The sequence below is a fragment of the Perognathus longimembris genome, chromosome 15 (genome assembly GCF_023159225.1).
Source record: "Perognathus longimembris pacificus isolate PPM17 chromosome 15, ASM2315922v1, whole genome shotgun sequence".
Lineage (NCBI taxonomy): Eukaryota > Metazoa > Chordata > Mammalia > Rodentia > Heteromyidae > Perognathus > Perognathus longimembris.
The window spans coordinates 39,264,363-39,288,023 of NC_063175.1; the positions used below are offsets into that span (position 1 = coordinate 39,264,363).

At 40.0% G+C, this 23,661-nt stretch overlaps 1 protein-coding gene across 9 annotated transcripts in view; it reads right to left on the bottom strand.

Moving 5' to 3' along the window:
- Positions 1–23,270, bottom strand: part of Pias2 (protein inhibitor of activated STAT 2) — a 78,632-nt gene extending 55,362 nt beyond the window's left edge. For 5 of the 9 annotated variants that reach the window (XR_007213448.1, XM_048363690.1, XM_048363686.1 and 2 more), the window contains exon 1: positions 23,094–23,266. Coding sequence is in view for 7 of the 9 variants with exons in the window: in XM_048363690.1 (XP_048219647.1) it covers positions 23,094–23,117 (24 nt within the window). In the remaining 2 variants the exon portion in view is untranslated. Of the gene's footprint in view, positions 1–10,409; positions 10,517–23,093 lie in introns of all 9 variants that reach the window. The other 4 variants (XM_048363683.1, XM_048363682.1, XM_048363689.1 and 1 more) reach the window with 2 other exon arrangements.
- Between the last annotated feature and the right edge of the window lie 391 nt (positions 23,271–23,661).

The following is a 23,661-nucleotide window of genomic DNA, read 5'->3' on the forward strand; positions in this document are numbered from 1 at the left end:
TTACATATTACCTGTCATTAATTCAGAAAAACCTATTAAGTACTTTTACCACTTGCTGCCCCATTGCCTCAAGAATAGGGCTACTTAGTGGTTCTCAATCTGTAAACCACACCAGTCAGAATTTACCTATAAAGACCATGGGGGGGGGGGGGCAGGGAGTGGGCAGAGCAGACACAAAGAGAAGATAGACCTCTTGGAACTGACCAAAGCCCTTTTAGAGCCTTATCTCAGGGCACCCTCTTCTTACTATACTTTTTTGTTTCCCCGCCTTCCTGATCAGTAAGGAATATCCATAGCAGCCTGGATTACTTCCAATAAAGACTAAAGGCCAGGCTGGGAATGGCTTAGTGGTAAAGTGTTTGCTTCGTATACATGAAGCCCTGGGTTCAACTCCTCAGCACCACGTATAGAAAAAACCGGAAGTGGCACTGGGGCTCAAGTGATAGAGTGCTAGCCTTGAGCAAAAAGAAGCCAGGGACAATGCTCAGGCCCTGAGTTCAAGCCCCAGGACTGGCAAACAAACAAACAAGACTAAAGGCCTTATTTGGGCATCCAAAGGATGGGCAGGGAGTTAAAAACAATAAAGGAAGACAGAGGTAAAGGTTTATATCCATAAATATGAAATTACTGGATTCTGAACAGCAAATGGAATGGTCTTTGAACTACAAAATGCTGACAAGATAGACATACTACCAGAAACACAACTAAAGATAATGAATAATCTGAGTGTCAAAAGGACCCTAGGGAAAACCTCATTGTAGTTAAGAGTTTAAGCCTTGGCACTAAGCATCAGAACTCGGAAAAAGTATTTTCATCCCTCTGGTCATCAACTTCAATTTCAGAAGAACAATAACAACCCTCATTTACTTCAGCACTTGTACAATCTCCAAAACACTTACAAAATAGGATTATGTGGATTTTTAAAAACTTAGTTTTGGGGCTGGGGATATGGCCTAGTGGCAAGAGTGCTTGCCTCGTGTACATGAGGCCCTGGGTTTGATTCCTCAGCACCACATATACAGAAAATGGCTAGAAGTGGCGCTGTGGCTCAAGTGGCAGAGTGCTAGCCTTGAGCGGGAAGAAGCCAGGGACAGTGCTGAGTTCATGGCCTAGGACTGGCCAAAAAAAAACCCCCAAAAACTTAGTTTTGAACCAAGCTCAAAATTTGGTCCTTTTCGTAGCATGTATTGTAAAAAGGGTCATCAGAAGAATAAAGCTAGCTGACTATAAAGTACTATTAAGAATGGATTTCTAGGGAAAGCAAAGAGAGGGATGACATTGTCAAAAAAATAAAAATAAAAAGGCAGTTATTACCTGACTTATAAAATAGAAAACCCTCTGTCTGTACAACACCTTAACAATCAAATCATATTAAACACACACACAAAGAATGAATTTCAACTATTTTCTTTCATTCATTTCTGATGTCTACATCTTTGGTCCAGTATTTTCAAAGCACACTTTTTCCACTCTGCCCTGGTGCCTCCCCAAAGCTCCCCAAATCCACCTTTCAATATTTCCATTACAACTGGTATTGGCTCTAGGTATAGAAATTTCTATACAGGGAAACATGGCAAAATTCATTTTTTTTTAAATATACAAAAGAGTTGGGCACTGGAAGCTCAGGTCTCTGATCTTACTCAGGAAGCTGAGTAAGATCAAGGTTCAAAGACAGCTCAAGCAGAAAAACCTGTAAGACTCCATCCTCAAAATAATCAACAAAAGGTTAGGCTGATAAGTATGGCTCAAGTGGAATAATGTCAACTCAAGAAGCAAGAATGCCTCAAAAGCACAGGAGTCTAACCTCAGTACAAGGGGGGGAAAAAAAAGAAAGCACAAATCTAAAGGTATGGCTCAGTGGTAGAGTATTTGTCTAGCAGACACATGCCCCGAGAATCTATCCGTAGCCCCACAATTGATAATCCCCACAGCTGATAAACTGCATTCTTAAGAAAAACTAATATAAAGACTAAGACTTTAAAGTAACTTGTTTCTTTTTTTTTTTTTTTTTGGCCAGTCCTGGGCCTTGGACTCAGGGCCTGAGCACTGTCCCTGGCTTCCTTTTGCTCAAGGCTAGCACTCTGCCACTTGAGCCACAGCTCCACTTCTGGCCGTTTTCTGTATATGTGGTGCTGGGGAATCGAACCCAGGGCCTCATGTATATGAGGCAAGCTCTCTTGCCACTAGGCCATATCCCCAGCCCAAAGTAACTTGTTTCTTTACACTTAAGGTATACACAAAGTTATACAAATGTTTAAGCTAATGTATTATGTAACTGAAAGATTGCATATACCAATGAAGGCAAGCTGAAGTCACTACATTTAGAACATATCTCACTGAACAGGAAAATAATGGATACATGTAATCATCAATGAATAAAAATGTTTCTTTGAGACTTAAATATGAGATGAAAATGACAAAAATATGAAATAAACAAAAAAATTAAATCTGGAGAAATTCTAACATAGATTTTGCATATACCCATATCTGCCATGTCACCTAACATGGGAGGCCGAAAGTAAGGCTACTAAGGATAACAACTCACTTTTTTTTTTAAAATATGCCCATTCCTGCAGGGCACTGGTGGCGTATACCTATAATCATAGCTACCCAAGAGGCTGAGATCTGAGGATCATGGTTCAAAGCCAGCCTGGGCAGGAAAGTCCTTGAGACTCTTACCTCCGTTTAATCACCAAAAAGCCAGAAGTGGAACAATGGGTCAAGTGGTAGAGTGCTAGCCTTGAACAAAGAAGCTCAAGGACAGTGACTGGGCTCTGAGTTCAAAGCCCAGAACTAGCACACCCACACACAGACTCACACATAAATCCTACATCTTTGTTTATAAATAATCATAAAGGAAGACCACAGATTAATATAATCATCATGTCAAAAGAGCAAAGATACTAATATGATTAAGAGAAACTGTATGCAAACCAGGAAGATGACTTAATTCCTAATCACTACTTATTTCAGAGTTCATGTCAGGATCTATTCCTGGTTTATATCACTGGGAAAATAATTTACTTCCTACAATTAAGGGTCCTTAAATGGATCTTTTCTTTACAGTATAATGAATTCCCAAATGACAGACACCAAAACTGAAACTCACTTGTTCAACAATAAAAACATACTATAATTCAATATCTGTAACAAGCTGAAGCTTCAGAGAACATCTCTCTACATGTTTCTATTACCTCATGTATAAGGACTAAGCCAGGCATGATAGTACAACATTATAACCCTAGCTACTCAGGAAGTATAGGCAATAGGATCTTGAGTTTAAGGCTAGCCAGACACTCTTTCAACAACAAAGAAGGCTGAGTGCTGGCTGCTAAAGTCTATAAACCTAGCTACTCAGGCATTTGGTACCTGTAGCCAGCCAAATTCATGAAACGCCATCTTCCAAATAACCAGCAAAAAGCCAGGCCATACTTTGAAGGCTTAGTCACCAGCCTGTCAAACTAATGAGATAAAAGAACCTTTAGAAGGCACCTAATGGAAGGAAGTTAGGTCACTGTAAAGACTGCCCCTGAAGTAGATCCACTTTGCTTCCTGGCTGCCATGAGGTGAGTAACTAGGACACCATGTGTTCCCTGCCTAATGTTCAGCCTTACCACAGGATCAAGACAAAGAAGCAAAGTAACCATAGACAGAACATTCTGAAACAACAGTCAAGATAAATCTTTCATCCATATGCAGTTGGTTATCTCAGGTTAATTGGTCACCAGGTAGGGAGAAGGATTACTAAAGTAAACTGATAAATATTAATGCTGCTTATTAGAGCTATTGTATAATAATTTACATTTTCATTTATAAATATAACAATTTATAAACCAGTATTAATACATCAATGTTCCTGTAAGTATAAACATTGAAGTCCTCAGTGAACTGGACATTGGTGGCCCACATCTATTATTCCCACAACTCAAGAGGCTGAGATCTAAGGATCTCAATTCAAAGTCAGCTCAGGCAGATAAATCTGAAAGACTCATCTCTAATTAACCAGCAAAAATGTTAAGAGGTGGGAGGACAGCTCAAGTGGTAATCTGTCAGCCCTGAGTGAAAAAGCTAGGCAAGAGTATGATGCCTTGAGTTCAAGTCCCAGTACTTGTGTGTACACACACACACACACATCAAAATAAAACAAGTCATTCAAACATAGTTTAATATAGAAATGTAAAAATGGTTTAATATAAAACTGAATAAATTATTGGTTGTCTCTATCCAGAGATAGGTTTGCCCCACAGTAGAAATACTACCTAGAGTTTAGAAGGAAAAGTAAACAAAATAGAAAATATCTATGTAACTATCACAGATATTTATGCTATCTATGTAGTTATATAGTACTAAATATGCATAAAATTATATACTACTCAAGATTTTATCCCAAATAATTTGTAGTGAATAGGCAGAAGTATACATGAGTAATGAGAACATGAAAAATTAAACTTTCTGTCTTCAAAAGGGAAAGACTGTTCCTATAAATGTTTGCTTTGCCATGCTACAGGTGCCTGTAATCCCACCTGCTTAGGAGGCTGAGATGTAAGGATCAGAGTTTCAAAGCTTACACAGGGCCAGAAAGTTCGTGAGACTCTGATCTCCAATGAACCACCAAAAAGCCAGAAGCAGAGCTGTGGCTCAAGTGGTAGAACTTCAGCTTTGAGCAGAAAAAGCTAAGGGACAGAGCCCAAGTCCAGTACTGACACACACACATACACACACACACACACACACACACACACACACTTGTTTAATCAGGTGAAACTAAGAACGTATAAGCATCTAAGGACTCTACAAACGTAAGCTTTTCTATAAATCTAGAATATTCCAGATTTTCAATCCTAAAACTCATGTAGACACCTCAAAGACTCCTGATAAGCAAAAGCAATCTTAAGCAAAAAGAGCAACACTAAAGATATCACCAGTCTTCAAATTATTCTATAGAGAGATTGTGACTCAAGTGGTAGAGTGCTAGCCTTGAACAATAGAAGCCAGGAACAGTGCTCGGGCCCTGAGTTCAAGCCCCAGGACCAGAAAAAAAAAAAAAAGACCCAGAAAAAGAAAATCACAAAGGATCCAAAAGCACACACTGGAAAAGGACAGCCTCTTTACCAAATGATGCTGGGAGATCTGATGTTTTTAGATGCAAAAAACAAATAGTTTTTCCCTGTTAAAGACATCAACTCAAATGGATGAAAGATCATAAGACCTAAAAACTACTATAGGAAAACTGAAAGATATAGGCATAGGTAATTATTTTCTAAATATAACTTCAATTGCCCAGGAAATAAGGAAAGAACAACTGGTAAATGGTACTGCATTAAGTTTCTGCACATTCCCTGCCTCTGACACATGAAACTTTGTGATCTCAGCTTAGATAAGAGTATAGTGACAAACTGCTATGAAAATGTCCTATTCTTGGAAGTAGAGGTGCAGCTCAAGCATCAGCCTTGAGCAAAAAAAGCTAAGCAAGAGCATGAGGCCCTGTGTTCAAGCCCCAATTCTGGCACAAAATTTTGTTTTTCCCTATCTTCTTTCCCTTTGTCAACATTTCCACACCCACTAATGTTTTCACGTAATTGTATTATTATACCTAATTCTTTGTTCAGGGTCAAAAAGGTGTAAATAAACAAGGTTTTATGACATTAAAAAAAACACTTTCTGGGCTGGGAATATGGCCTAGTGCTTGCCTCGTATACATGTAGCCCTGAGTTCCATTCCCCAGCACCACATATATATAGAAAATGGCCTGAAGTGGTGCTGTGGCTCAAGAGTGCTAGCCTTGAGCAAAAAGAAGCCAGGGACAGTGCTCAGGCCCTGAGTCCAAGCCCCAGGACTGGCAACCCCGCCCCCGCCAGCCCCCCCAAAAAACCCACCAACTTTCTGCTCCCCAAACAATTACTAGAAGAGAAAAAAAACCTTCATCTGCTATTCAATGGGAAAAGGATTAATATCCAAAATATACAGAGGTCCAAAAATTTAACAGCAAAGGACAAATGATCCAATTAGCAAGGCAAATCAGTTGACCGTTCTACAGAAAACTACAAATGACAAATACATGAAGAAATTCAATATTCTTCACCATTAAGAAAATGCAAACTACAGTTAAGATTACTATCACCCAAATCAGAATGTCAGTCATCAAGTAAACAACAACAAATGCTGCCAAGGATACGAGGGAAAAGGAACCTTCATACACTGCTAGTAGGAATGTAAACTGGTACCGTTTACATTTCCACCACTATGAGAATCAGTATAGAGGTTCACCCAAAAACTTAAAATAGGTCTACCTTTTTTTTTTTTTTCTTTTTGGTCAGTCATGGGCTTGAACACAGGGCCTGGGCAGTGTCCCTGAGCTGGGTTTTTTTTTTTGCTTCTGTGCTAACTCTACCACTTTGAGCCACAGCTCCACTTCCAGTTTTGTTGGTAACTGATTAGAGTTAAAGAGTCTCACAGATGTTATGGGGCCCAGGGGAGGTACCCCAAGTGGGACTCAAACCCACATCCCTCCAGAGTCCACCACGCAGAGACAGTCTCAAGCAAAGATGGATTTATTGGGGAAGTAAAAAGCCAACTGACCAGCCAGGGATGCAGTACAGACTCAGGGGAGTTGAAACTGCAACTGTAAAAAAGCTGGCTGACCAGCCAGGACGCAGTACAGACTCCGGAGCTAACATTGTGACCCCTAACAGTCCTCGAGCTGGGGTTTATAAAGGTAAAAGCATAACCCAGATGTAGGGAGTTGAGGAGGGTTGGTGAGGGGGTAGAGAAAGCAACAAACAAGTTAAACTAGCCATGTACAGGAGCAGAATTTTGTAGTCAGGGTGACCTAAAATTTAACTTCATTTTAACAATTGCTGCCATGTTTCCCTAATCAAGATGAGTCAGCTCTACTCCCTCCAACATTTGCTACCATGTTTCCCTAATCAAGATGGAGTCAGCTCTACTCCTCCAACAACTGTCTGTCCAGGCTGGCTTTGAACCATGATTCTCCTATCTCAGCCTCCTGAGTAGCTAAGATTACAGGCAAAGGCCACCAGCACCCAGCAGATCTACCCTTCTTTATGATATTACTAGACCACTATTAGGCATATATCCAAGAACATTAAAAAAAAAAGTAAGAATGTAAGAAAGATACTTATATACATATGTTTAATGCAGAACTAGTCACAATGGCCAAGTAGTACAATCAGTCTAGGTGCCTAACAACTGATGAATGGATAAAGAAAATGATGATTTATATATGTATTTACATACAAACACACCAACAAAACACTGAATACCATTGAAACATATAGATAAATAAATTATATTATTTGCAATAAAATGGATGGAACTGGAGATCACCATATTAATAGAGAAAAGTCAAACTCAGAAAGCCGAATATTGGACTGAAAGCATTGCTCAAATAAGATTCCCAGAAGCAAACTAAGTAAACTTGAAGCCCTAAAATAACATTAACAACAGCAACAAGAGGAGGAAAAAGAAGAAAAAGGAAAACCATTAAATATTCCATGTTCTTTCTGGTTTATTATTAGAGACCTAAGATGATGATGGCAATGATGACAACAGCAGTAGTGGTAATGGGACATGAATGTAGAAGGAGTAACTGTCTTGAAGTTCCAAGGGAGCAAGCAGGCAGCAGGAAAAGGAGGCCACACTGAGGGGATGATGAGGATCTAGAGCTATCGGCACATATACACGACGACAACATAACGAAACCCATCAAATTGTTTGAAATGAAATGAATTTGTTCAAAGCACACTGTGCATATGTATAGAAAAATTTTTAAATACAATTAAAATCATTCTATGGAGATGGAATATCTCCCTGCATAGCTGGTACACATTAAACTTTTAAAAAACTTAAGTTTTTAAAAGACTAAAATAGGGGCTGGGGATATGACCTAGTGGCAAGAGCGCTTGCCTCGTATACATGAAGCCCTGGGTTCAATTCCTCAGCACCACATATATAGCAAATGGCCAGAAGTGACGCTATGGCTCAAGTGGCAGAGTGCTAGACTTGAGCAAAAAGAAGCCAGGGACAGTGCTCAGGCCCTGAGTCTAAGCCCCATGATTGGCCATAAATGAATGAATGAATGACTAAAAAATAGCTGGGTGCCCAATGGCTCAATGCTTATAATTCTAGCTACTCAGGACGCTGAGATATGAGGTTCCAGGTTCAAAGCCAGCTCGGGCAGGAAAGTCTATGAGATTCTTAGCTCCAATTAAGTATCACAGCTATGGCTCAAGGGGTAGCTAGCCTTGAGCAAAAGGAAGCCAGGGACAGTGCTCAGGCCTTGAGTCCAGGCCCCCAGGAATGCCCCCCCCCCGCCAAAATAATAATAATAATTTAAAAAATAAAACAAGTATTCCAGTTTTAGTTAAACAAAAATGTTAGTTTGTTTTCAGGTGGGAGAGAAAAAAAGTGACTGTAGTCTAAATACTATTTCCCATAAAAGGAATTGAGGCTCCTTAAAGGAAGTAGCTGATTATAAATCTAAGTTGGAAATACACCAAGAGGAGGATCCTAGAATATTTTATCATACCAGAAAATAAAGAAGTTTTCTAAGTCACTGATCAATAATTTCTCATAAATATGTAAAAAAGAAAGTTTAGACTGAGTTCAATGTTTTAAAATCAACATGGTATACCACCTTAATAGTTAAAAGCAATCAAATCAATCAATGCAGAAAAATAACATCCAATCGTGATTTTGTAAAAAATAAGAAGTTCCCCAATTAGATATATACCATCTACAATACATACACACACACACACACACACACACACACACTCAAATTTACTGAATGGTGAAGTGTTTTCTACCTAATAATGGGAATAAGACAAGGATGTCTACTCATTCAACATAGTACTCACATATAGCAGAATAACACAAGAAAATGAACAAAAAAGACTTAATAAGCTGAAAAGAAAACTATTTGCAGATGTCATAACTACATAGGCAACCCATGAAGTAAACAAAGCCTTAAAACTTACAAGTGAGTCCGGCAAGATCACAGAATGTAAAGCCAATACACAAAAACTAATCACATCACTCTAAACTAACAATGAACATATGTGGAAAAAAGTAAAAACAATCAAACATAGCAATTCTAAAGAAAATGAAAATACACATATGAAAATCTAACTTGTCTAAAACTTGTATTTGAAACTACAAAACACTATAGAGAAGGAAATCAAAGAGGATCTAGTGATTTGAGTCTTCAAGGATTGGAAGGCTTGACTTATAAGCAAATCAATTTTCCCCAAACTGAGATCGAAGTTTACCATAATTAGTATCGAAATCCCAGCAAGACATTTTGTAGATACAGATGAGGTTATTCTAAATTTACCTACAAAGAGAAAAGAACTACTACAAGAGCTACACAATTTTTTTAAAAGATGGGAGTCTTAGAGATATGGCTCAGTGTAGAGCACTTGTCTAGGCTGTGTAAAGCCTCTGAGCTCAATCCTAATAAGGGAAAGGACGACAAGGAGAGGGAAGCTGAAACAAAGCAATTTAAAACAAAAAACAAGAACAGATAGAGTCAGTCTATCCTTTTCTATAACTTAGCTACAGTAATAAAGATTGTCTGCTATTAGTGGGAAGATATATAGCTCAAGGGAGCAGAAATAGATCTGCATAAATATCCCCAAATAATTTTGGACAAAGGTGCAAGCAAAGACAGGCTTTCAGTAAGTGGCTATGGAACAAGACAGCCACAGATTTTTTTTTTAATGAACGTCTATATAAATCTGCCATGTTCTATAAATGGATCAGACAAATGTAACAAATCATATAACTTTTTTTTTTAAATCAGGAAAATCTTCAGGATGTAGGAATAGGCAAAAGTTCTTAAATTGATACTGGTAAGATTCAGAAAAAGAAAAATATAGATTTTATTAAAATTAAAACATGGTCTGGGGGCTGGGAATATGGCCTAGTGGCAAGAGTGCTTGCCTCGTATACATGAAGCCCTGGGTTCGATTCCTCAACACCACATATACAGAAAAGGCCAGAAGTGGCACTGTGGCTCAAGTGGTAGAGTGCTAGCCTTGAGTAAAAAGAAGCATGATACAGTGCTCAGGCCCTGAGTCCAAGCCCCAGGACTGGCAACAACAACAACAAAAAAAAAACCCATGGTCCGTAAAAGATCTATTTAAGAGAATGAAAAATGAGTCACCAGGTTTGGAGAAAATATTTACAAGCCATGTATCTAACAAAACACTAGTGTCTAGAATATACTTAGAATACTTAAAACTCAATAGCCAAAGAAAAAATTCTAATAAAAAAGATGAAAGACATGGACACATTTCATCAATGGGAATATACAGATGGCAAATAAGCACATGAAAATGTTTAACAACACTAGCCATCAGGAAACTAAGATATCACCAGATACCTACCAGAATGGCTAAAAGGAAAAAGTGTTAACCCCAAATGCTGGCAAGGATGCAGAGAAACTGGATCACTTCATACATTGTTGGTAGGGATGTACAATGGTACAGCAACTCTGGAAAAGAGTTCAGCAAGTTCTTTAAAAATTACATATACAATAAGCATTCCTGGGTACTTATCCCAGAAAAAAAAAAAAGAACATTTCGCTCCCCCCAAAAAATCTATGCACAAATGTTTATAGGACTGTTAACATATCAGCCCCAAACTATTAACCCAGATGTCCTTCAAGAGTTGAAGGGTTAAACACACGACCCATATTACACACTGAGCAATAAAGAAAAGTGTATAATCTACATGACTTTTCCAATTATTCTGAAGGAAAAAGGTAAACCCAAAAAGCTGTATGATCCACAATTCTGAGTGTATCTGTGTGTGTCTGTGTGCATGCTCATACACCAGTATTATCAATGGCTTGACTTAGAGCTTCAAGCTCTGGCTCAGTTTTTGCTCATAGCTGGGTGCTCTACCTCTTTAGCAACACCTCCACTTCCAGCTTTTGGGTGGTTTATTGGAGTTAAGAGTCTCATGAAATTTCGACATGGGATGGCTTCCAAATCATGATTCTCAGTATCTTGACCACCTGAATAGCTAGGATTACAGTCATGAGCCATAAGAAACCAGCTGAGTATCATTCTTATCCCCATAACAGTTTTTTGTTGTTTTTGCTTTCTTGCCAGAGCCTAGGTAATGTGCTTTAGCTTTTTTGCTCAAAGTTGGCTTTGTACCTCTTGAGCCACAGCTTCACTTCTGGCTTTTGGTTGGTTAATTGGAAATAAAGAGCCTCACCAACTTCCTGCTTGGGGCTGGCTTTGAAACATTATCTTCAGATCTCAGCCTCCTGAGAAGTTTAGGATTATTGGCTTAAGCCACTGGCACCTGGCTTAATTTTTTTAACCCTTTAACAAGAGTTAAAAGAACACAGAAATGTTTGATTTAAGTAAGATCAAACAGTGGTATTTAATACAAACAGCATTCTTAGAAGTTTCAATTCAGCAAACCATATTTAAACGTTATGAGTTAATAATTTAAAAGTATATTTTTAAATAGATGTAAAAAAAAACTGAGTAAAAAATTAATTCCAAAGATGAACATGTCTCTGCTCTTTAAGAAAAACAGGTATGAGACATGAACAATGTACCAATCAAATTTAATTACTAAGCATATTTGAAAGTTTACATCAATAACAGGAAAACTACAGATTTCCTTAAGGGCAAACAAAAATTGGCTATACATGTACCAGAAGTGATGCTATATGTGGAAATTTGGGGCAGGAGGGATCTCAACATCAAGGCCAGCCTTAAGCCACAAAGCAGAAGTTCTCAATGGTGGAGCACCTGCCTATCATTGGGTTTGAACCCAAGCACCACAGGAAGGAAAAATGACAAGTTTTAACAGATTTGTTATACAAACTGGGCTGCCTAACCACAACACAGGCCAAATTAACTACAAAAATTCCATTGTTTGGGAAATAAAATCTTTAACTCATAAATTAAAGAATCCACAAAAGAAAGCAAAATTACAAGTAATGAAGTCACTACACATTAAGCTTGTGTATTGCAGGGAAAGCAAACAAAGACATGTATGATCTTAAATGCTGGTGCTAAAGGTAAATAAAAGGCGTACAATGTAAGAAAAATTTTTAAATCTCAAAGTAAGCATAAAAATGGCAGATATTAATGAAATGGGAAATACACTAGAAACAGGTAAATGCTTTGAACGCTTAACTATTAGTAATCTTTAGCTTATTAGACATTAACAACACACACCTACCAAAATAAGTTTGAAAATTAAAAATATTAACAATCCTATAACCAAAGTGGCAGAATCAACTAGATGTCCCTCAAAGAAAATACCAGTAACAACTTTACAAGTAAGTTCCAGTAAACATTTAAGAAACACATCATTCTACTATCATACAAACTCTTCCAGAAAAGGTATATTTAAAAAAGATTTTAGGCCAATTATTATTACTTACTAGGGACAAAAATCCAAACTAAGTCAGATAATGAAAAAAAGAGATAGATCTGAGTAGAATTTATACTTGGAACACTAATAGTGTTAGAAAATCAACTCATTCACGATGTTAATAGATTACAAAGTCCAGATGCATGTTCAATACTAGTGCCAGCTTAACAGATTACAGACAAAAAATACACGATCTTTTCAATGGTGCAGAAAAGCTTTTGGTACATTTCATAGCTGGGTATTAGTAGCTCATATCTGTAATCTTAGCTACTTGAGAGATCGAGGTGATCAGAAAGATTTTAGTGCAAAGCCAGCCCAGGCAAAAAGTTTGTGAGATACCATCTCAGCATAAAAATGTTAGGTATAGCAGGGTGCAGCTATCATCCAAGATGTGTAGAGAAGCATAAATATGAGAATCAAATTCTAGGCTGGCCTGCGCAAAAAAATCAACCTTACCTCAAAAATAACCTGAGAAAAGGGGCTGGAGGTGTGACTCAAGAGGTAGATCACCTGCCTAGCAAGCATAAAGCCCTGAGTTCAAACCCCATATATATTTATATTCATACATACATAAGTGTGAAAATGTACATATATCCCCATTCTTTTTTGGTTCTCAAGGCAATCTGGGGTTTGAACTCAGGGCTTTAAGGCCAGAAGTGTTCTATCACTTAAGGCATGCCCCCAGCAAAATATCCTAAACACGAAGAATCAATACAAAATACACCCACAGGAAGCATTGAGACTGAACTTAAAAAAAAAAAAAAAAAAAAAGACTGAAAGTATTCACTTTAAAATCAGGAACACTCTCCAGGATGCCCCGACACAGATCTCAGGCACTGTACTTAAGATCCTAGTAAGCACAAAGGAAAAGGGAATAAAAAGAAGCTTGATTCAGATTACAAAACTGGGCTTGGAATGTAAACTCATTGGTATGTAGAGTGCTTAGTTAGCATGACTAAGACCCCAGGGTTTGATCTCTGCCACTAGAATGAGGGAAGAAAGTGAGAAGACAAGAAGTGACCAAGAAGGAGGGAACAAAGGGGATGCTTTTACTCTTCTACTAGTTAAGGATGCAGAAATTTTAAAACATTCACATTTTCAGAGCTTTTTGGATGTTAGAAATCTAAGTAAAGGATTTTCCCTTATTAGGAAAAAATGGAAGGTACTAATTTTCACCCAAACAGTGGATCAACTGAGGTATATTCAGTAATGGATGACAGAAAATGATAATCCCACCCCAAATATGTACAGTACCCCATTTATAAAAATTTCAAAGTATAAACGTGTGTGTGTGTGTGTGTGTGTGTGTGTGTGTGTGTGTGTGTGTGTGTATACCATTCTTAGGGCTTGAACACAGGGCCTGGGCAATGTCCCTGAGTTTTGTGTAAGGCCAGCACTCTACTACTTTAAAACCACAGCTCCATTTCTGGCTTTTTGATAGTTTGATAAGAGTCTCACAGACTTTCTTGCTTGGGCTGGCTTTGAACAGTGATCCTCAGATTTCAGCTTCCTAAAGTGGCTAGGATTACAGGTAGGAGCCTCGGCACCTGTCTTCCAAGAATAAACTATTTATATATGTGAAAAGTATAAAGGCCAACAAAAGAATGATGAATCCAAAATCCAGCACAGTGGCTACCTCCACTGTGAAGGTGAATATGATTCACAGTAGAAATATGCTGTAACCTCTGGTAATAACTGTCCCGGTGGGTGATAAGAACATGTTTATCTACATCTTACTTGTTAGATTATTTGACAGGTACAGAAGAAGCATTTTGAAGATAAAGATTAGTGTGGTATATACCTAAACACACACATCATTATTCAGATCATTAATTCAAACTGATTTCCAAATAATCTTTTTAAAAGAAATTAGCATCCGCAGAGAAACTCAAGGCATTTCCCCATAAATCATGAGAAGAGAGAGAGAAAAAAGAAAAATCTCTTATAAAGAAGAATTGCTGACATAAATTCCGGAGAGGAATTCAAAGACCAAGTCAAAGAAAATTTCCAGAATGTTAATAAAATCAACAAATCACAATTATTTGCCTATCAAGATTCTCTGGTCCCAGCCAGGTGCCAGTGGCTCACACCTGTAATCCTTGCTACTCAGGAGACCGAGATCTGAGGATCGCAGTTCGAAATCAGACAGGGCAGCAAGGTCTAGGAGACTCTTATCTCCTATTAACTATCAGAAAACTGGAAGTGGCCCTGTAGCTCAAAGTGGTGGGGCACTAGCCTTGAGGGAAAAAGCTCAAGGTCTCTATGCCCATGCGCTGAGTTCAAGCCCCAGCACACACGTGCACGCACGCGCGCACGCGCGCGCGCGCACACACACACACACAGAGATTATCCACATTAGAGAGCTTGAGATAGAAGGATTCTCAAGGTTGTACCTACACTATCTCTGTAATCTTATCTGAGTCTACTGGAAACCATGTATACTGGTATTGGAACTAGGAAATTGAAAGGGAATACCAAAATTGAGAGACACAGGGTAAAAGAAGACAAACAACTACAAAAGCAATACTTGCAAAACTGTTTGGTGTAAGTGAACTGAACACCTCAGGGGGGGAAAGGGAAAGGGGGAGGAGAGAGGGGGCTATGAGGGACAAGGTAACAAACAGTACAAGAAACGTATCCAATGCTTAGCGTATGAAACTGTAACCTCTCTGTACATCAGTTTGATAATAAAAATTTGAAAGAAAAAAAAAAAAAGGATACTCAAGTCAAGGCTAACCTTTGTTACATAGCAAGACCCTGCCTCAAAAATTCAGTCTCAGAGAGTAGAGCTGTAGATCAGTAGTAGAGTATGTATTTAGCATTCAAGAAACTCTAGGTTCCATATGTAGCACAAAAGAAAAAAAAAGCATCAGAAAAGAAGTAAATTGTAAAAAAAAAAAAAAAAAATGGTAATTCTCTAGGGCTGGGAATGTGACCTAGTGGTAGAGTGCTTGCCTAGCATGCATGAAGCCCTGAGGTACATTCCTCAGCACCACTACACAGAAAAAGCTGGAAGTGGCACTATGGGTCAAGTGGTAGAGCGCTAGCCTTGAGCAAAAAAAAAACAAAAACAAAAACAGCCAGGGATAGGGCTCAGGCCCTGAGTTCAAGCCCCAGGACTGGCAAAAAAAAAAAAAAAAGGTAATTCTCTAGCTCATAAGAGTCTTGGTGGGAATGTAAACTTGTTCAACCACTCAGAAAAGCAGCTTGGCAATTCCTTAAAAAACTACATACAGGGACTGGGAAAATGGCCTAGTGGTAGAGTACTTGCCTTGCATATATGAAGCCCTGGGTTTGATTCCTCAGCACACATATAGAGAAAAAGCCAGAAGTGGTGCTGTGGCTCAAGTGGTAGGGTGCTAGCCTTGAGCAAAAAGAAGCCAGGGACAGTGATCATTTGAGTTCAAGCTCCGGGACTGGCAAAAAACAAACAAAAACAAAAAAACAAAAAAACTAAACACAGAACTACCCTACAGTCAAGCAATACCATTCTTGGGCATTTATCCAAACGATTACAAGTCAGGATACATTAAAGCCACCAGTACAACCATGTTCACTGCTGCACTATTCATCATCTGGAAACAGCCCAGAAGCCCCTCACTAGATAAACAGATCAAGAAAATGTAGTATACGTATACAATGGGATTTTACTCATCTGTTAAAAAGAACATTGCATCATTTGCAAAGAAACAGATGGAACTGGAAAAAATTAGATTCAAGTGAATCAAGTCAGGGTCAGCTACAAAGGTCGTGGTCTCAATAGAAGATAGAACTAACTTATAAATGTCTAAGTAAACACATATGGGATGGTATACAAATGTATGTAAATATCATGTTATTATGTTGTCATATGAATGTATTTATCACAATTATGTGCAGTACATACTAGTAATATATGTACTTACTGTATATTTTCATAATTATTACCATTATTTATTAATGTGGTTAAAGTCTCTTCCCATATAAACAGAACTTCTAAATTAGAGGGGAAAATGTTCAACAGTACTTGCAGAGTATACGCCATTATCACCTTATAGAAGCTGCCCATTTTTTAAACCTTTCTCATATGTCTTAATCCATCTGGAATTGGTTTTGTACATAATATTAATGGTGATCCAAATGCATATTTTTCTCTCCACAAGTAAACTGTCCCATCATCTATTATGAAGTTCAGTACTTTTTATCATTAGAATATACTTCTAAATATTTTTGAAAATTCACTGCAAACAGTATGTTCTGTTACAACTTCAGCAATAGCCTCATCTACCTCTTGCTCATTCCATTTATCAATTGCGCCATTATCCCTTATGCTTGATTTAATCTGTCACTGTATTCTTTTGTTCACCATATGGCCCTAAGAGCTATTCCACAAATCTATACACCTAGCATGTAGCCTAGGTGTATTGTGGGCTATCCCATCTAGTTTTCTGTAAACACACACTATTATGTGTACACAAAGATCAAACTGCCAATTGACATAATTCTCAGAATATATCACTATGTTAAAGCAATGTGTAACTATGATCCATACCTAAACTTTCATTCAGGAACAAGAAGAGCCATTTTCAAACATTCAGATAGTTTATGACCAGTAGATCCTTCCTGACACAACTGAGTGAAGAAGCTAAGGGAGAGCAACCTTGACTCTCAAGCCTCCAGTACAACTTTAAAAAAGTTAAACCTAAGAAGCATTTTGTTTACTTGGGGTACTTGAGACACAAACCAGGGCCTTATCCATGTTAGGCAAGTGCTCTATTGGTGAACTACATCTATAGCCCAAAGAGGTAAACATAGAATTAATCAGAAATTTTGCTTCTAGGTATTCAACTGAAAAAATTAAAAACATGTATACATAAGTGTGTAAATAAGTGCTCATGCTAGCTAAATGGTAGAAACAACTCAAATGCCCATCAATTTATGAGTAGATAAACAAAACACATAATGGAATAGTATTCAGCCAAGGGGGGGAAAACCACTAATGTATATAAACGAATCTTGAAAGCTGGACATAAAACACCCCAGGTAGTATGAAATTATATGAACACTAATTAATTCATATAAAATGTTCAGAAGACATATTCAAAGATAGTAGTTTAGTGGATGAGAAGAAAAAAAGGGAATGGCTACTAATGGATATGGGATTTCTTTTGGAATCTAAAAAGTGTCCTAGAGTTAGACAACTGTGACATGACTTTGTAAAGAGACCAAAAGCCACCATATTCGACATTTTCAGTACCTAAATTTTATGGCATGTAAATTATGTAGCAATTAAAAAAAAAACTATAAACAAGAAGCTGACATCCAACCCAGAAAAACAATGGCAAAAATGCTGAGAAAAAGACCCATGGAGAATGTGAAAGTCAGAAAACTATCAACTTCATCAGAAATAAAAATTCTTATTTGCCCGGGGAAGGGTACAGATCTTGGTTCACTGACTACTGACTACCAGAAATTGCCTACTTCATCTTAACATTAGTATTTAGTTTTGGTTATGCCTTCAAAGACATTTCAGGAAAAGTCTTGGCAATTTTAGTTTTGTCTCCTAATAGCTTTCAATTACATGGTGTTAAAGTATATATATCCTTGTCTATTTCCTAGTCCAACAGCTGAGGGGGAGGGGTGGTTAATTCCCCATTCTACCTCAGTATCCTAATGGCACATGAAGTTACATATATAAATGCCAATTTATAGAATTACATAGGCTGCTGACAAAATCCAACTCTGTTCCAGGATCTCCTACTCTTAGTACTAAAAATCAAAACCCAGGGTTTGACCCATTAAAGCTAGCTGCCCTACCACTGAGATACACCTAGGATCACAGCCCAACTTAACTCTTACATTCAAATTAGTTACATACCACAAGCAAGCTTACCAGGTATGGTAAATATCCAGGTTTACCCAGCTACAAAGAAAGGTACAATCACTGGTTCTTTCATGACTCAAATACACACCCAGACTCTGGAATGAGTCTTCACATTGTGACATACACACAGTAAATTGACTCCCAATGCATGAAAGGGAATGAGGAATAAAAAAGGGAGATCCTTCAGGAGTGGAGGGGAGTTGAGGGGGTAAGAAGAGTCATCTTAAGAGTAGAGACAAACAGGGAGAATGGGTTAAAAAAATTTTAACAAGTGGGCTGGGGATGTGGCCTAGTGGTAGAGTGCTTGCCTAGCATACATGAAGCCCTGGGTCCGATTCCTCAGCACCACAGAAACAGAAAAGGCTAGAAGTAGCATTGTGGCTCAAGTGGTAGAGTGCTAGCTAGCCCTGAGGGGGAAAAAAAAAAAGCCAGGGGCAGTGCCCAGGCCTGGAGTTCAAGTTCAAGCAAAAAAAAAAAAAAAAAAAAAATTCACAAGTAACTTTTTGTGTGTGCTGATCTTGGGGCTGGAACTCAGGTCCTGGGCAGGAGCCCTGGGCTCTTTTACTCAAGGCTAGTGCTCTGCCACTTGAGCCACAGATAAACTTCAGGATTTTTTTTTTCTTTTTGGTGGTTAATTGGAGATCAATAGTCTCACGAACTTTCCTGCCCAGATGGCTTCAAATTGTGATCCTCAGATTTCAGCCTCCTAAGTGGCAGAGATAACAGGAGAAGAAACTTTTTAAGAATGATTTTCCACCAGTAATGTACAGTATTGGAAATATGTAACAGGAAGGGAAAGACGAAGGCAGAAAAAGTGCTACCTAAAGAAGTGAGTGGCTCCAGAAATCCAACTCTTTCCACTCCTGTGCTTTACTCCTTCACAGATTATTTTTAGGGCAGAAAGCAAAATGACAGCAACCGAAGTCCAACATATCAGAAATCATGATCTTGTACTATATTAATTTACACCTTGTTAGTTAATTCATCTACTTGTTAACTCACAAGCCAGTCATCCTTCAACTTTTAACACAGATGTTATAAATGAGCATCTAGTAGACTGAATAATTTCATCTCTGGCATCTGGAAAGTTTCCAACTCAGAACACTATTATAATCATTTCTGATTACACCAGCCACATTTTCCCTTCTGAGAGATCTTCCCCTTTCTTTTTCCTCAACATATCAGGGTAATGTCCTAAATCAAGTTTATACCGTATGACTCCAACACACCCATTCTCTACGTCGGGTCTAGGAACCTTTTCTCGGTCAGGGGGTCATACAAGCAAATCCGCCACAGATAGGCTGAGAGAAGAATTTCAATGTTTGTCCCACAATGTACAGAACTGACTGGATGTTCCCACCCCTGCAAGATGATTACAAGTAGACCCTGCCTGGAAAATCTGCCTATTCTTTCTCCCAGCAGAAATGGGACTCGAGAGAGATGTGTGTTGGTACCTTACTGGTAATTCAGACTAAAAGATCTTGGTACTTGCTCACATGTAAGTCTCAAAACCTGAAAATGGCCAGTTGCCTGTACTTCATTTCTATAATCCTAGCTACTCAAGAGGCTGAGATCTGAGGATCGCAATTCAAAGCCAGCTCAGGCAGAGAAGTCCCTGAGACTCTTAACTGCAACAAAACACTCAGAAAAAAAAACTGAAGTGGGGCTGGGGATGAGGCCTAGTGGTAGAGTGCTTGCCTCATATGCATGAAGCCCTGGGTTCGATTCCCCAGCACCACATATAGAGAAAACAGCCAGAAGTGGCACTGTGGCTCAAGTGGCAGAGCGCTAGCCTTGAGCAAAAAGAAGCCAGGGACAGTGCTCAGGCCCTGAGTCCAAGGCCCAGGACTGACAAAAAAAAAAACTGAAGTGACACTGTGACTCAAATGGTAGAGCACTAGCCTTGAGCACAAAGAGGCTCAGGGACAGTGCCCAGGCCACGTTCCAACCCTAAAATTGGCCAAAAAACAGCAAACCCTGAAACTGTCAAGCAACCCCTTAAGGTTCTACAAGTTCTATAAAGTTCTACAGAAGCTGCCTCATAATATCATCGCCCCAGACTTAAAATTAAAAGCCCAGAGGTCACGAAACAACATTGAGAGCGATCTTTCCCTAAATCCCCAACCTCCAGTTTAAAGTGCAGCACCAGCAACAAGTGAACTGCTCAGGCTATAGTAGTCTTACTCTAATTTGTAGGGAATGGCCCTGAAAAGTAACAGAATCCTCTCTGTAGCAGTATTAACAAGTCAAATAAATAGCATACATATCAATCTACCATTTCCTCCACTTCCAAGATAGCCAAAGAAACTAATGCCTGTAACTATATATAATTATCAGTCTGAACATCAATATATTCCTCACCAGAGACCCCCCTCTCCCTTTCTAGTGTTTCAATCAGCTCTCATTTTCCTTCCACTGCTGTTTTTCATTTAATTTCCACCACAAATTGTAATATGATAGGTGTTCCACCTAGACACACAGGTACCTACCTGGTCTACAAAGTAATACATTACAGGATCAGAAGATCACAGGCGGCTAATGTTAAAATTCCTATTGCTGTTCCCAAACTATCATTTAGGTCAGATTAATATCTGTGCTTCAATTTCTTTACAGAATTGTCAAAGTAAGAATCAACTATTTAGAAGTACACATTAACTACTTAGATCACAGCTGGGCACCTAACTCTGCACTGAGGGTGAGGGGGTGGGGTACTTCATCTTTAAATGAAAGGTGACATGTATCTGCCTTGAGCAGGTAAGGGAAGTTAAGTGGTTAACTTTCAACCCTACTAGCCCCATATACTCTCCTCTCATCTGAAAACTCTTACCAGTCAAGTTTCTGTTGGTCATGGACTGTGAATTTTGAGGATACCACCTCACGAAGATATGCAAAGACAGTTGATTTACAGGGCCAGATGATAGTTATCTACAGAACAAAATTGATAGAGGAAAAAAGGAGGCAGAAAGTTTGAAAGCCTCTTTGGTTTCTACTACTTCCCTATTCCTGATTCCGTTCCAATCTGTGCAGACTGCCTTCCCTGCCCTATTCAAAGGTATTTCTTTACTTTCTGTTAAACATTATGAACATTGTGGTAGTTTTCACTAGGGAAAAAAAATCTTGGAAAAGGAAGAAAATTGTATACATCTGTTTCCACACAAAAATGAATAAAGGCATGCTTGGGCCCTGGTCACTCAGGCCAGTCATCCTAGCTACTTAGGAGGCTGAGATCCTAGGATCAAGGTCAAAGTCAACCAGGGTAGGAAAGTAAAAAAGATATTAATCTCCAATTAATGACCAAAAAGCAGGAAGTGGAGCTGTAGCATAAGTGGTAGAGTGCTGACCTTGAGCAAAATAGCTCAGGGACGGTGCCCAAGCCCTAAATTCAAGCCCCAGGACTGGGAAAACTAAAACTAAAACAAAAATGAGGCAATTCTGCAAGTCAAAATATTTTTAAGCTCGAGTTTGAGTCTTTTCAATCTACCCAGGTAAGGCTCACATCTGTGTTGTGGCAAAAGCTCCACAGGTGTTCAAAGCTCCAAAGCTGGGGCACAGATCCACTAAAAGCCTTAGACTTATAAATTACATATCCTTTAGGCTACCTAGGTTCTCTATGTAAATTAGTATAGGATAGAACATGCATCAACAAACGTCTTACTGAAAAAGAATTATTTTTCAAACTAGGGAAAATGGCTGGCAGGCAATGTGCTATGTTCAATGTTCTTTAGAGAACATCCTTTCGTTGGCTGATGTCCACTTAAGCACCACATAATCAACCTACATTATTCTCCCCCCACCTCCATTCCTTAACAGTAATAAACATACAAAACCAGAATCTCTTATAGGATTCAATAAAATAACCCTAACATCACGCACCCCAGGTTATACAAAGTAGTTACCGTTAATTTAACTTCAGATTTCTCTCACCTCGACTTTGAGATACATTTTCAAATTACAATCAGGGTTTCTTATCTGTAACTATTTCACACAGGTCTCCAGTCAGCCAGCGTCCCCGTTCTCTCATTTGGCTCACTGAGTTTTGTTTCATTCAGTTAAAAAGATCCTCTGAAAGCTATCATTCTGATGGGAGTGGGGGTGGTTGGTTATTTTATTTTTCCATTTACCACCCCCCCCAACCAGCCCAATGAAACAAAGTTGTCAACAATAAAGTTATGATCTCATGCTAATGGCTAACAATCTTTCTCCCTCAAAAGCAGAAGGAACATACAGACAAGAAGACACACCACACGAGTCAAAACGGACACGGCATGTTTCCCACCACGGCACTAGCCAACTCTCAGGATGTAAGGCCGATTATCTGAAGGCAGTGTGTTCCCCCAAACACCACGCTCCTCGGAGCGCCGTGAGAAAGCACTAGTGGGAGGAAGGGGCCTTATCTCGGCTCAGACCTGACGAAACAGTAGCATCAGCCATGAGAGCAGGACGGAGAAATTCCTAAACGCAACTTCTTCTCGCCGTAGGAAAGTCTCCCCCTCCCCCCCCCGCACCCCGAAGGGGCGGCGGACCGGGAGACGCGTGAATCGCGGCGGACGCCCCGGGGGGCTCCCGCGGCCCTCGAGGCGCGGGGACTCGGGCCCACGTGCCCTGCCGAAGCTACCGGGCCCCCGCGCTCGCCCCCACGGCCTTCCCCCCCCCCCGTAAGCTCCAACGCCGGCCGGGTAACGGGGCTCCGCCAACCGGCCCCGCCAAATCCGAAGGCGGCGTCCGAGATCGCGGCTGCAGCTCCCCGCCTCCCTCCGCTCCGCTCCCCTCCCCCGCCGCCTCCGTCCTCAGCTCCCCCGCTTACCCTCAACTCTTCGAAATCCGCCATTTTATGCCAACCGCGGACTCCACTGCCGCCACCGCTCCCCCACCCGCTGCAGCCAACAACGCCGCCGCCACCACGGCCGCCGCCGCCGCCTCCAGCACCATCCTGTACTGGGCGCCGCTGAAGACGCCGCGGCCGCCGCCGCCGCCACCGCCGCCGAGCCCGTCACGTGATTGGCGCAGGAGCCCCGCCCCCGGCGCAATGAGACCCCGCCCCTCGCGGCGCCCCCTACCCACTCGCGCGCCGTCTTCCGCCCGCGCTGGCGGCGCTCGCGCCCTTCCCGCACGCTTCCGGTGGCCCAGGTCCGGCCTGGTCGCTCTGAATCTGGAGCTGCGCTGTCTTGCTCGGCCGCCGCTACCGACGCTCTGAGGCTGCGGTAAAGGATTGCCACTTTACCAAGAGGTTGGTGGAGGGCCTGGCCAGTGGAAGGAGCCGAAGGAAAGCCGTGGCTGCACCCATGACTGGCGTGATTTGGGGCGCTTCTAACGGTGCCCTTCATCCGGTGGCTATAGACTGTCGAAGCCAAAGTAAATAAAAACTATCCCCC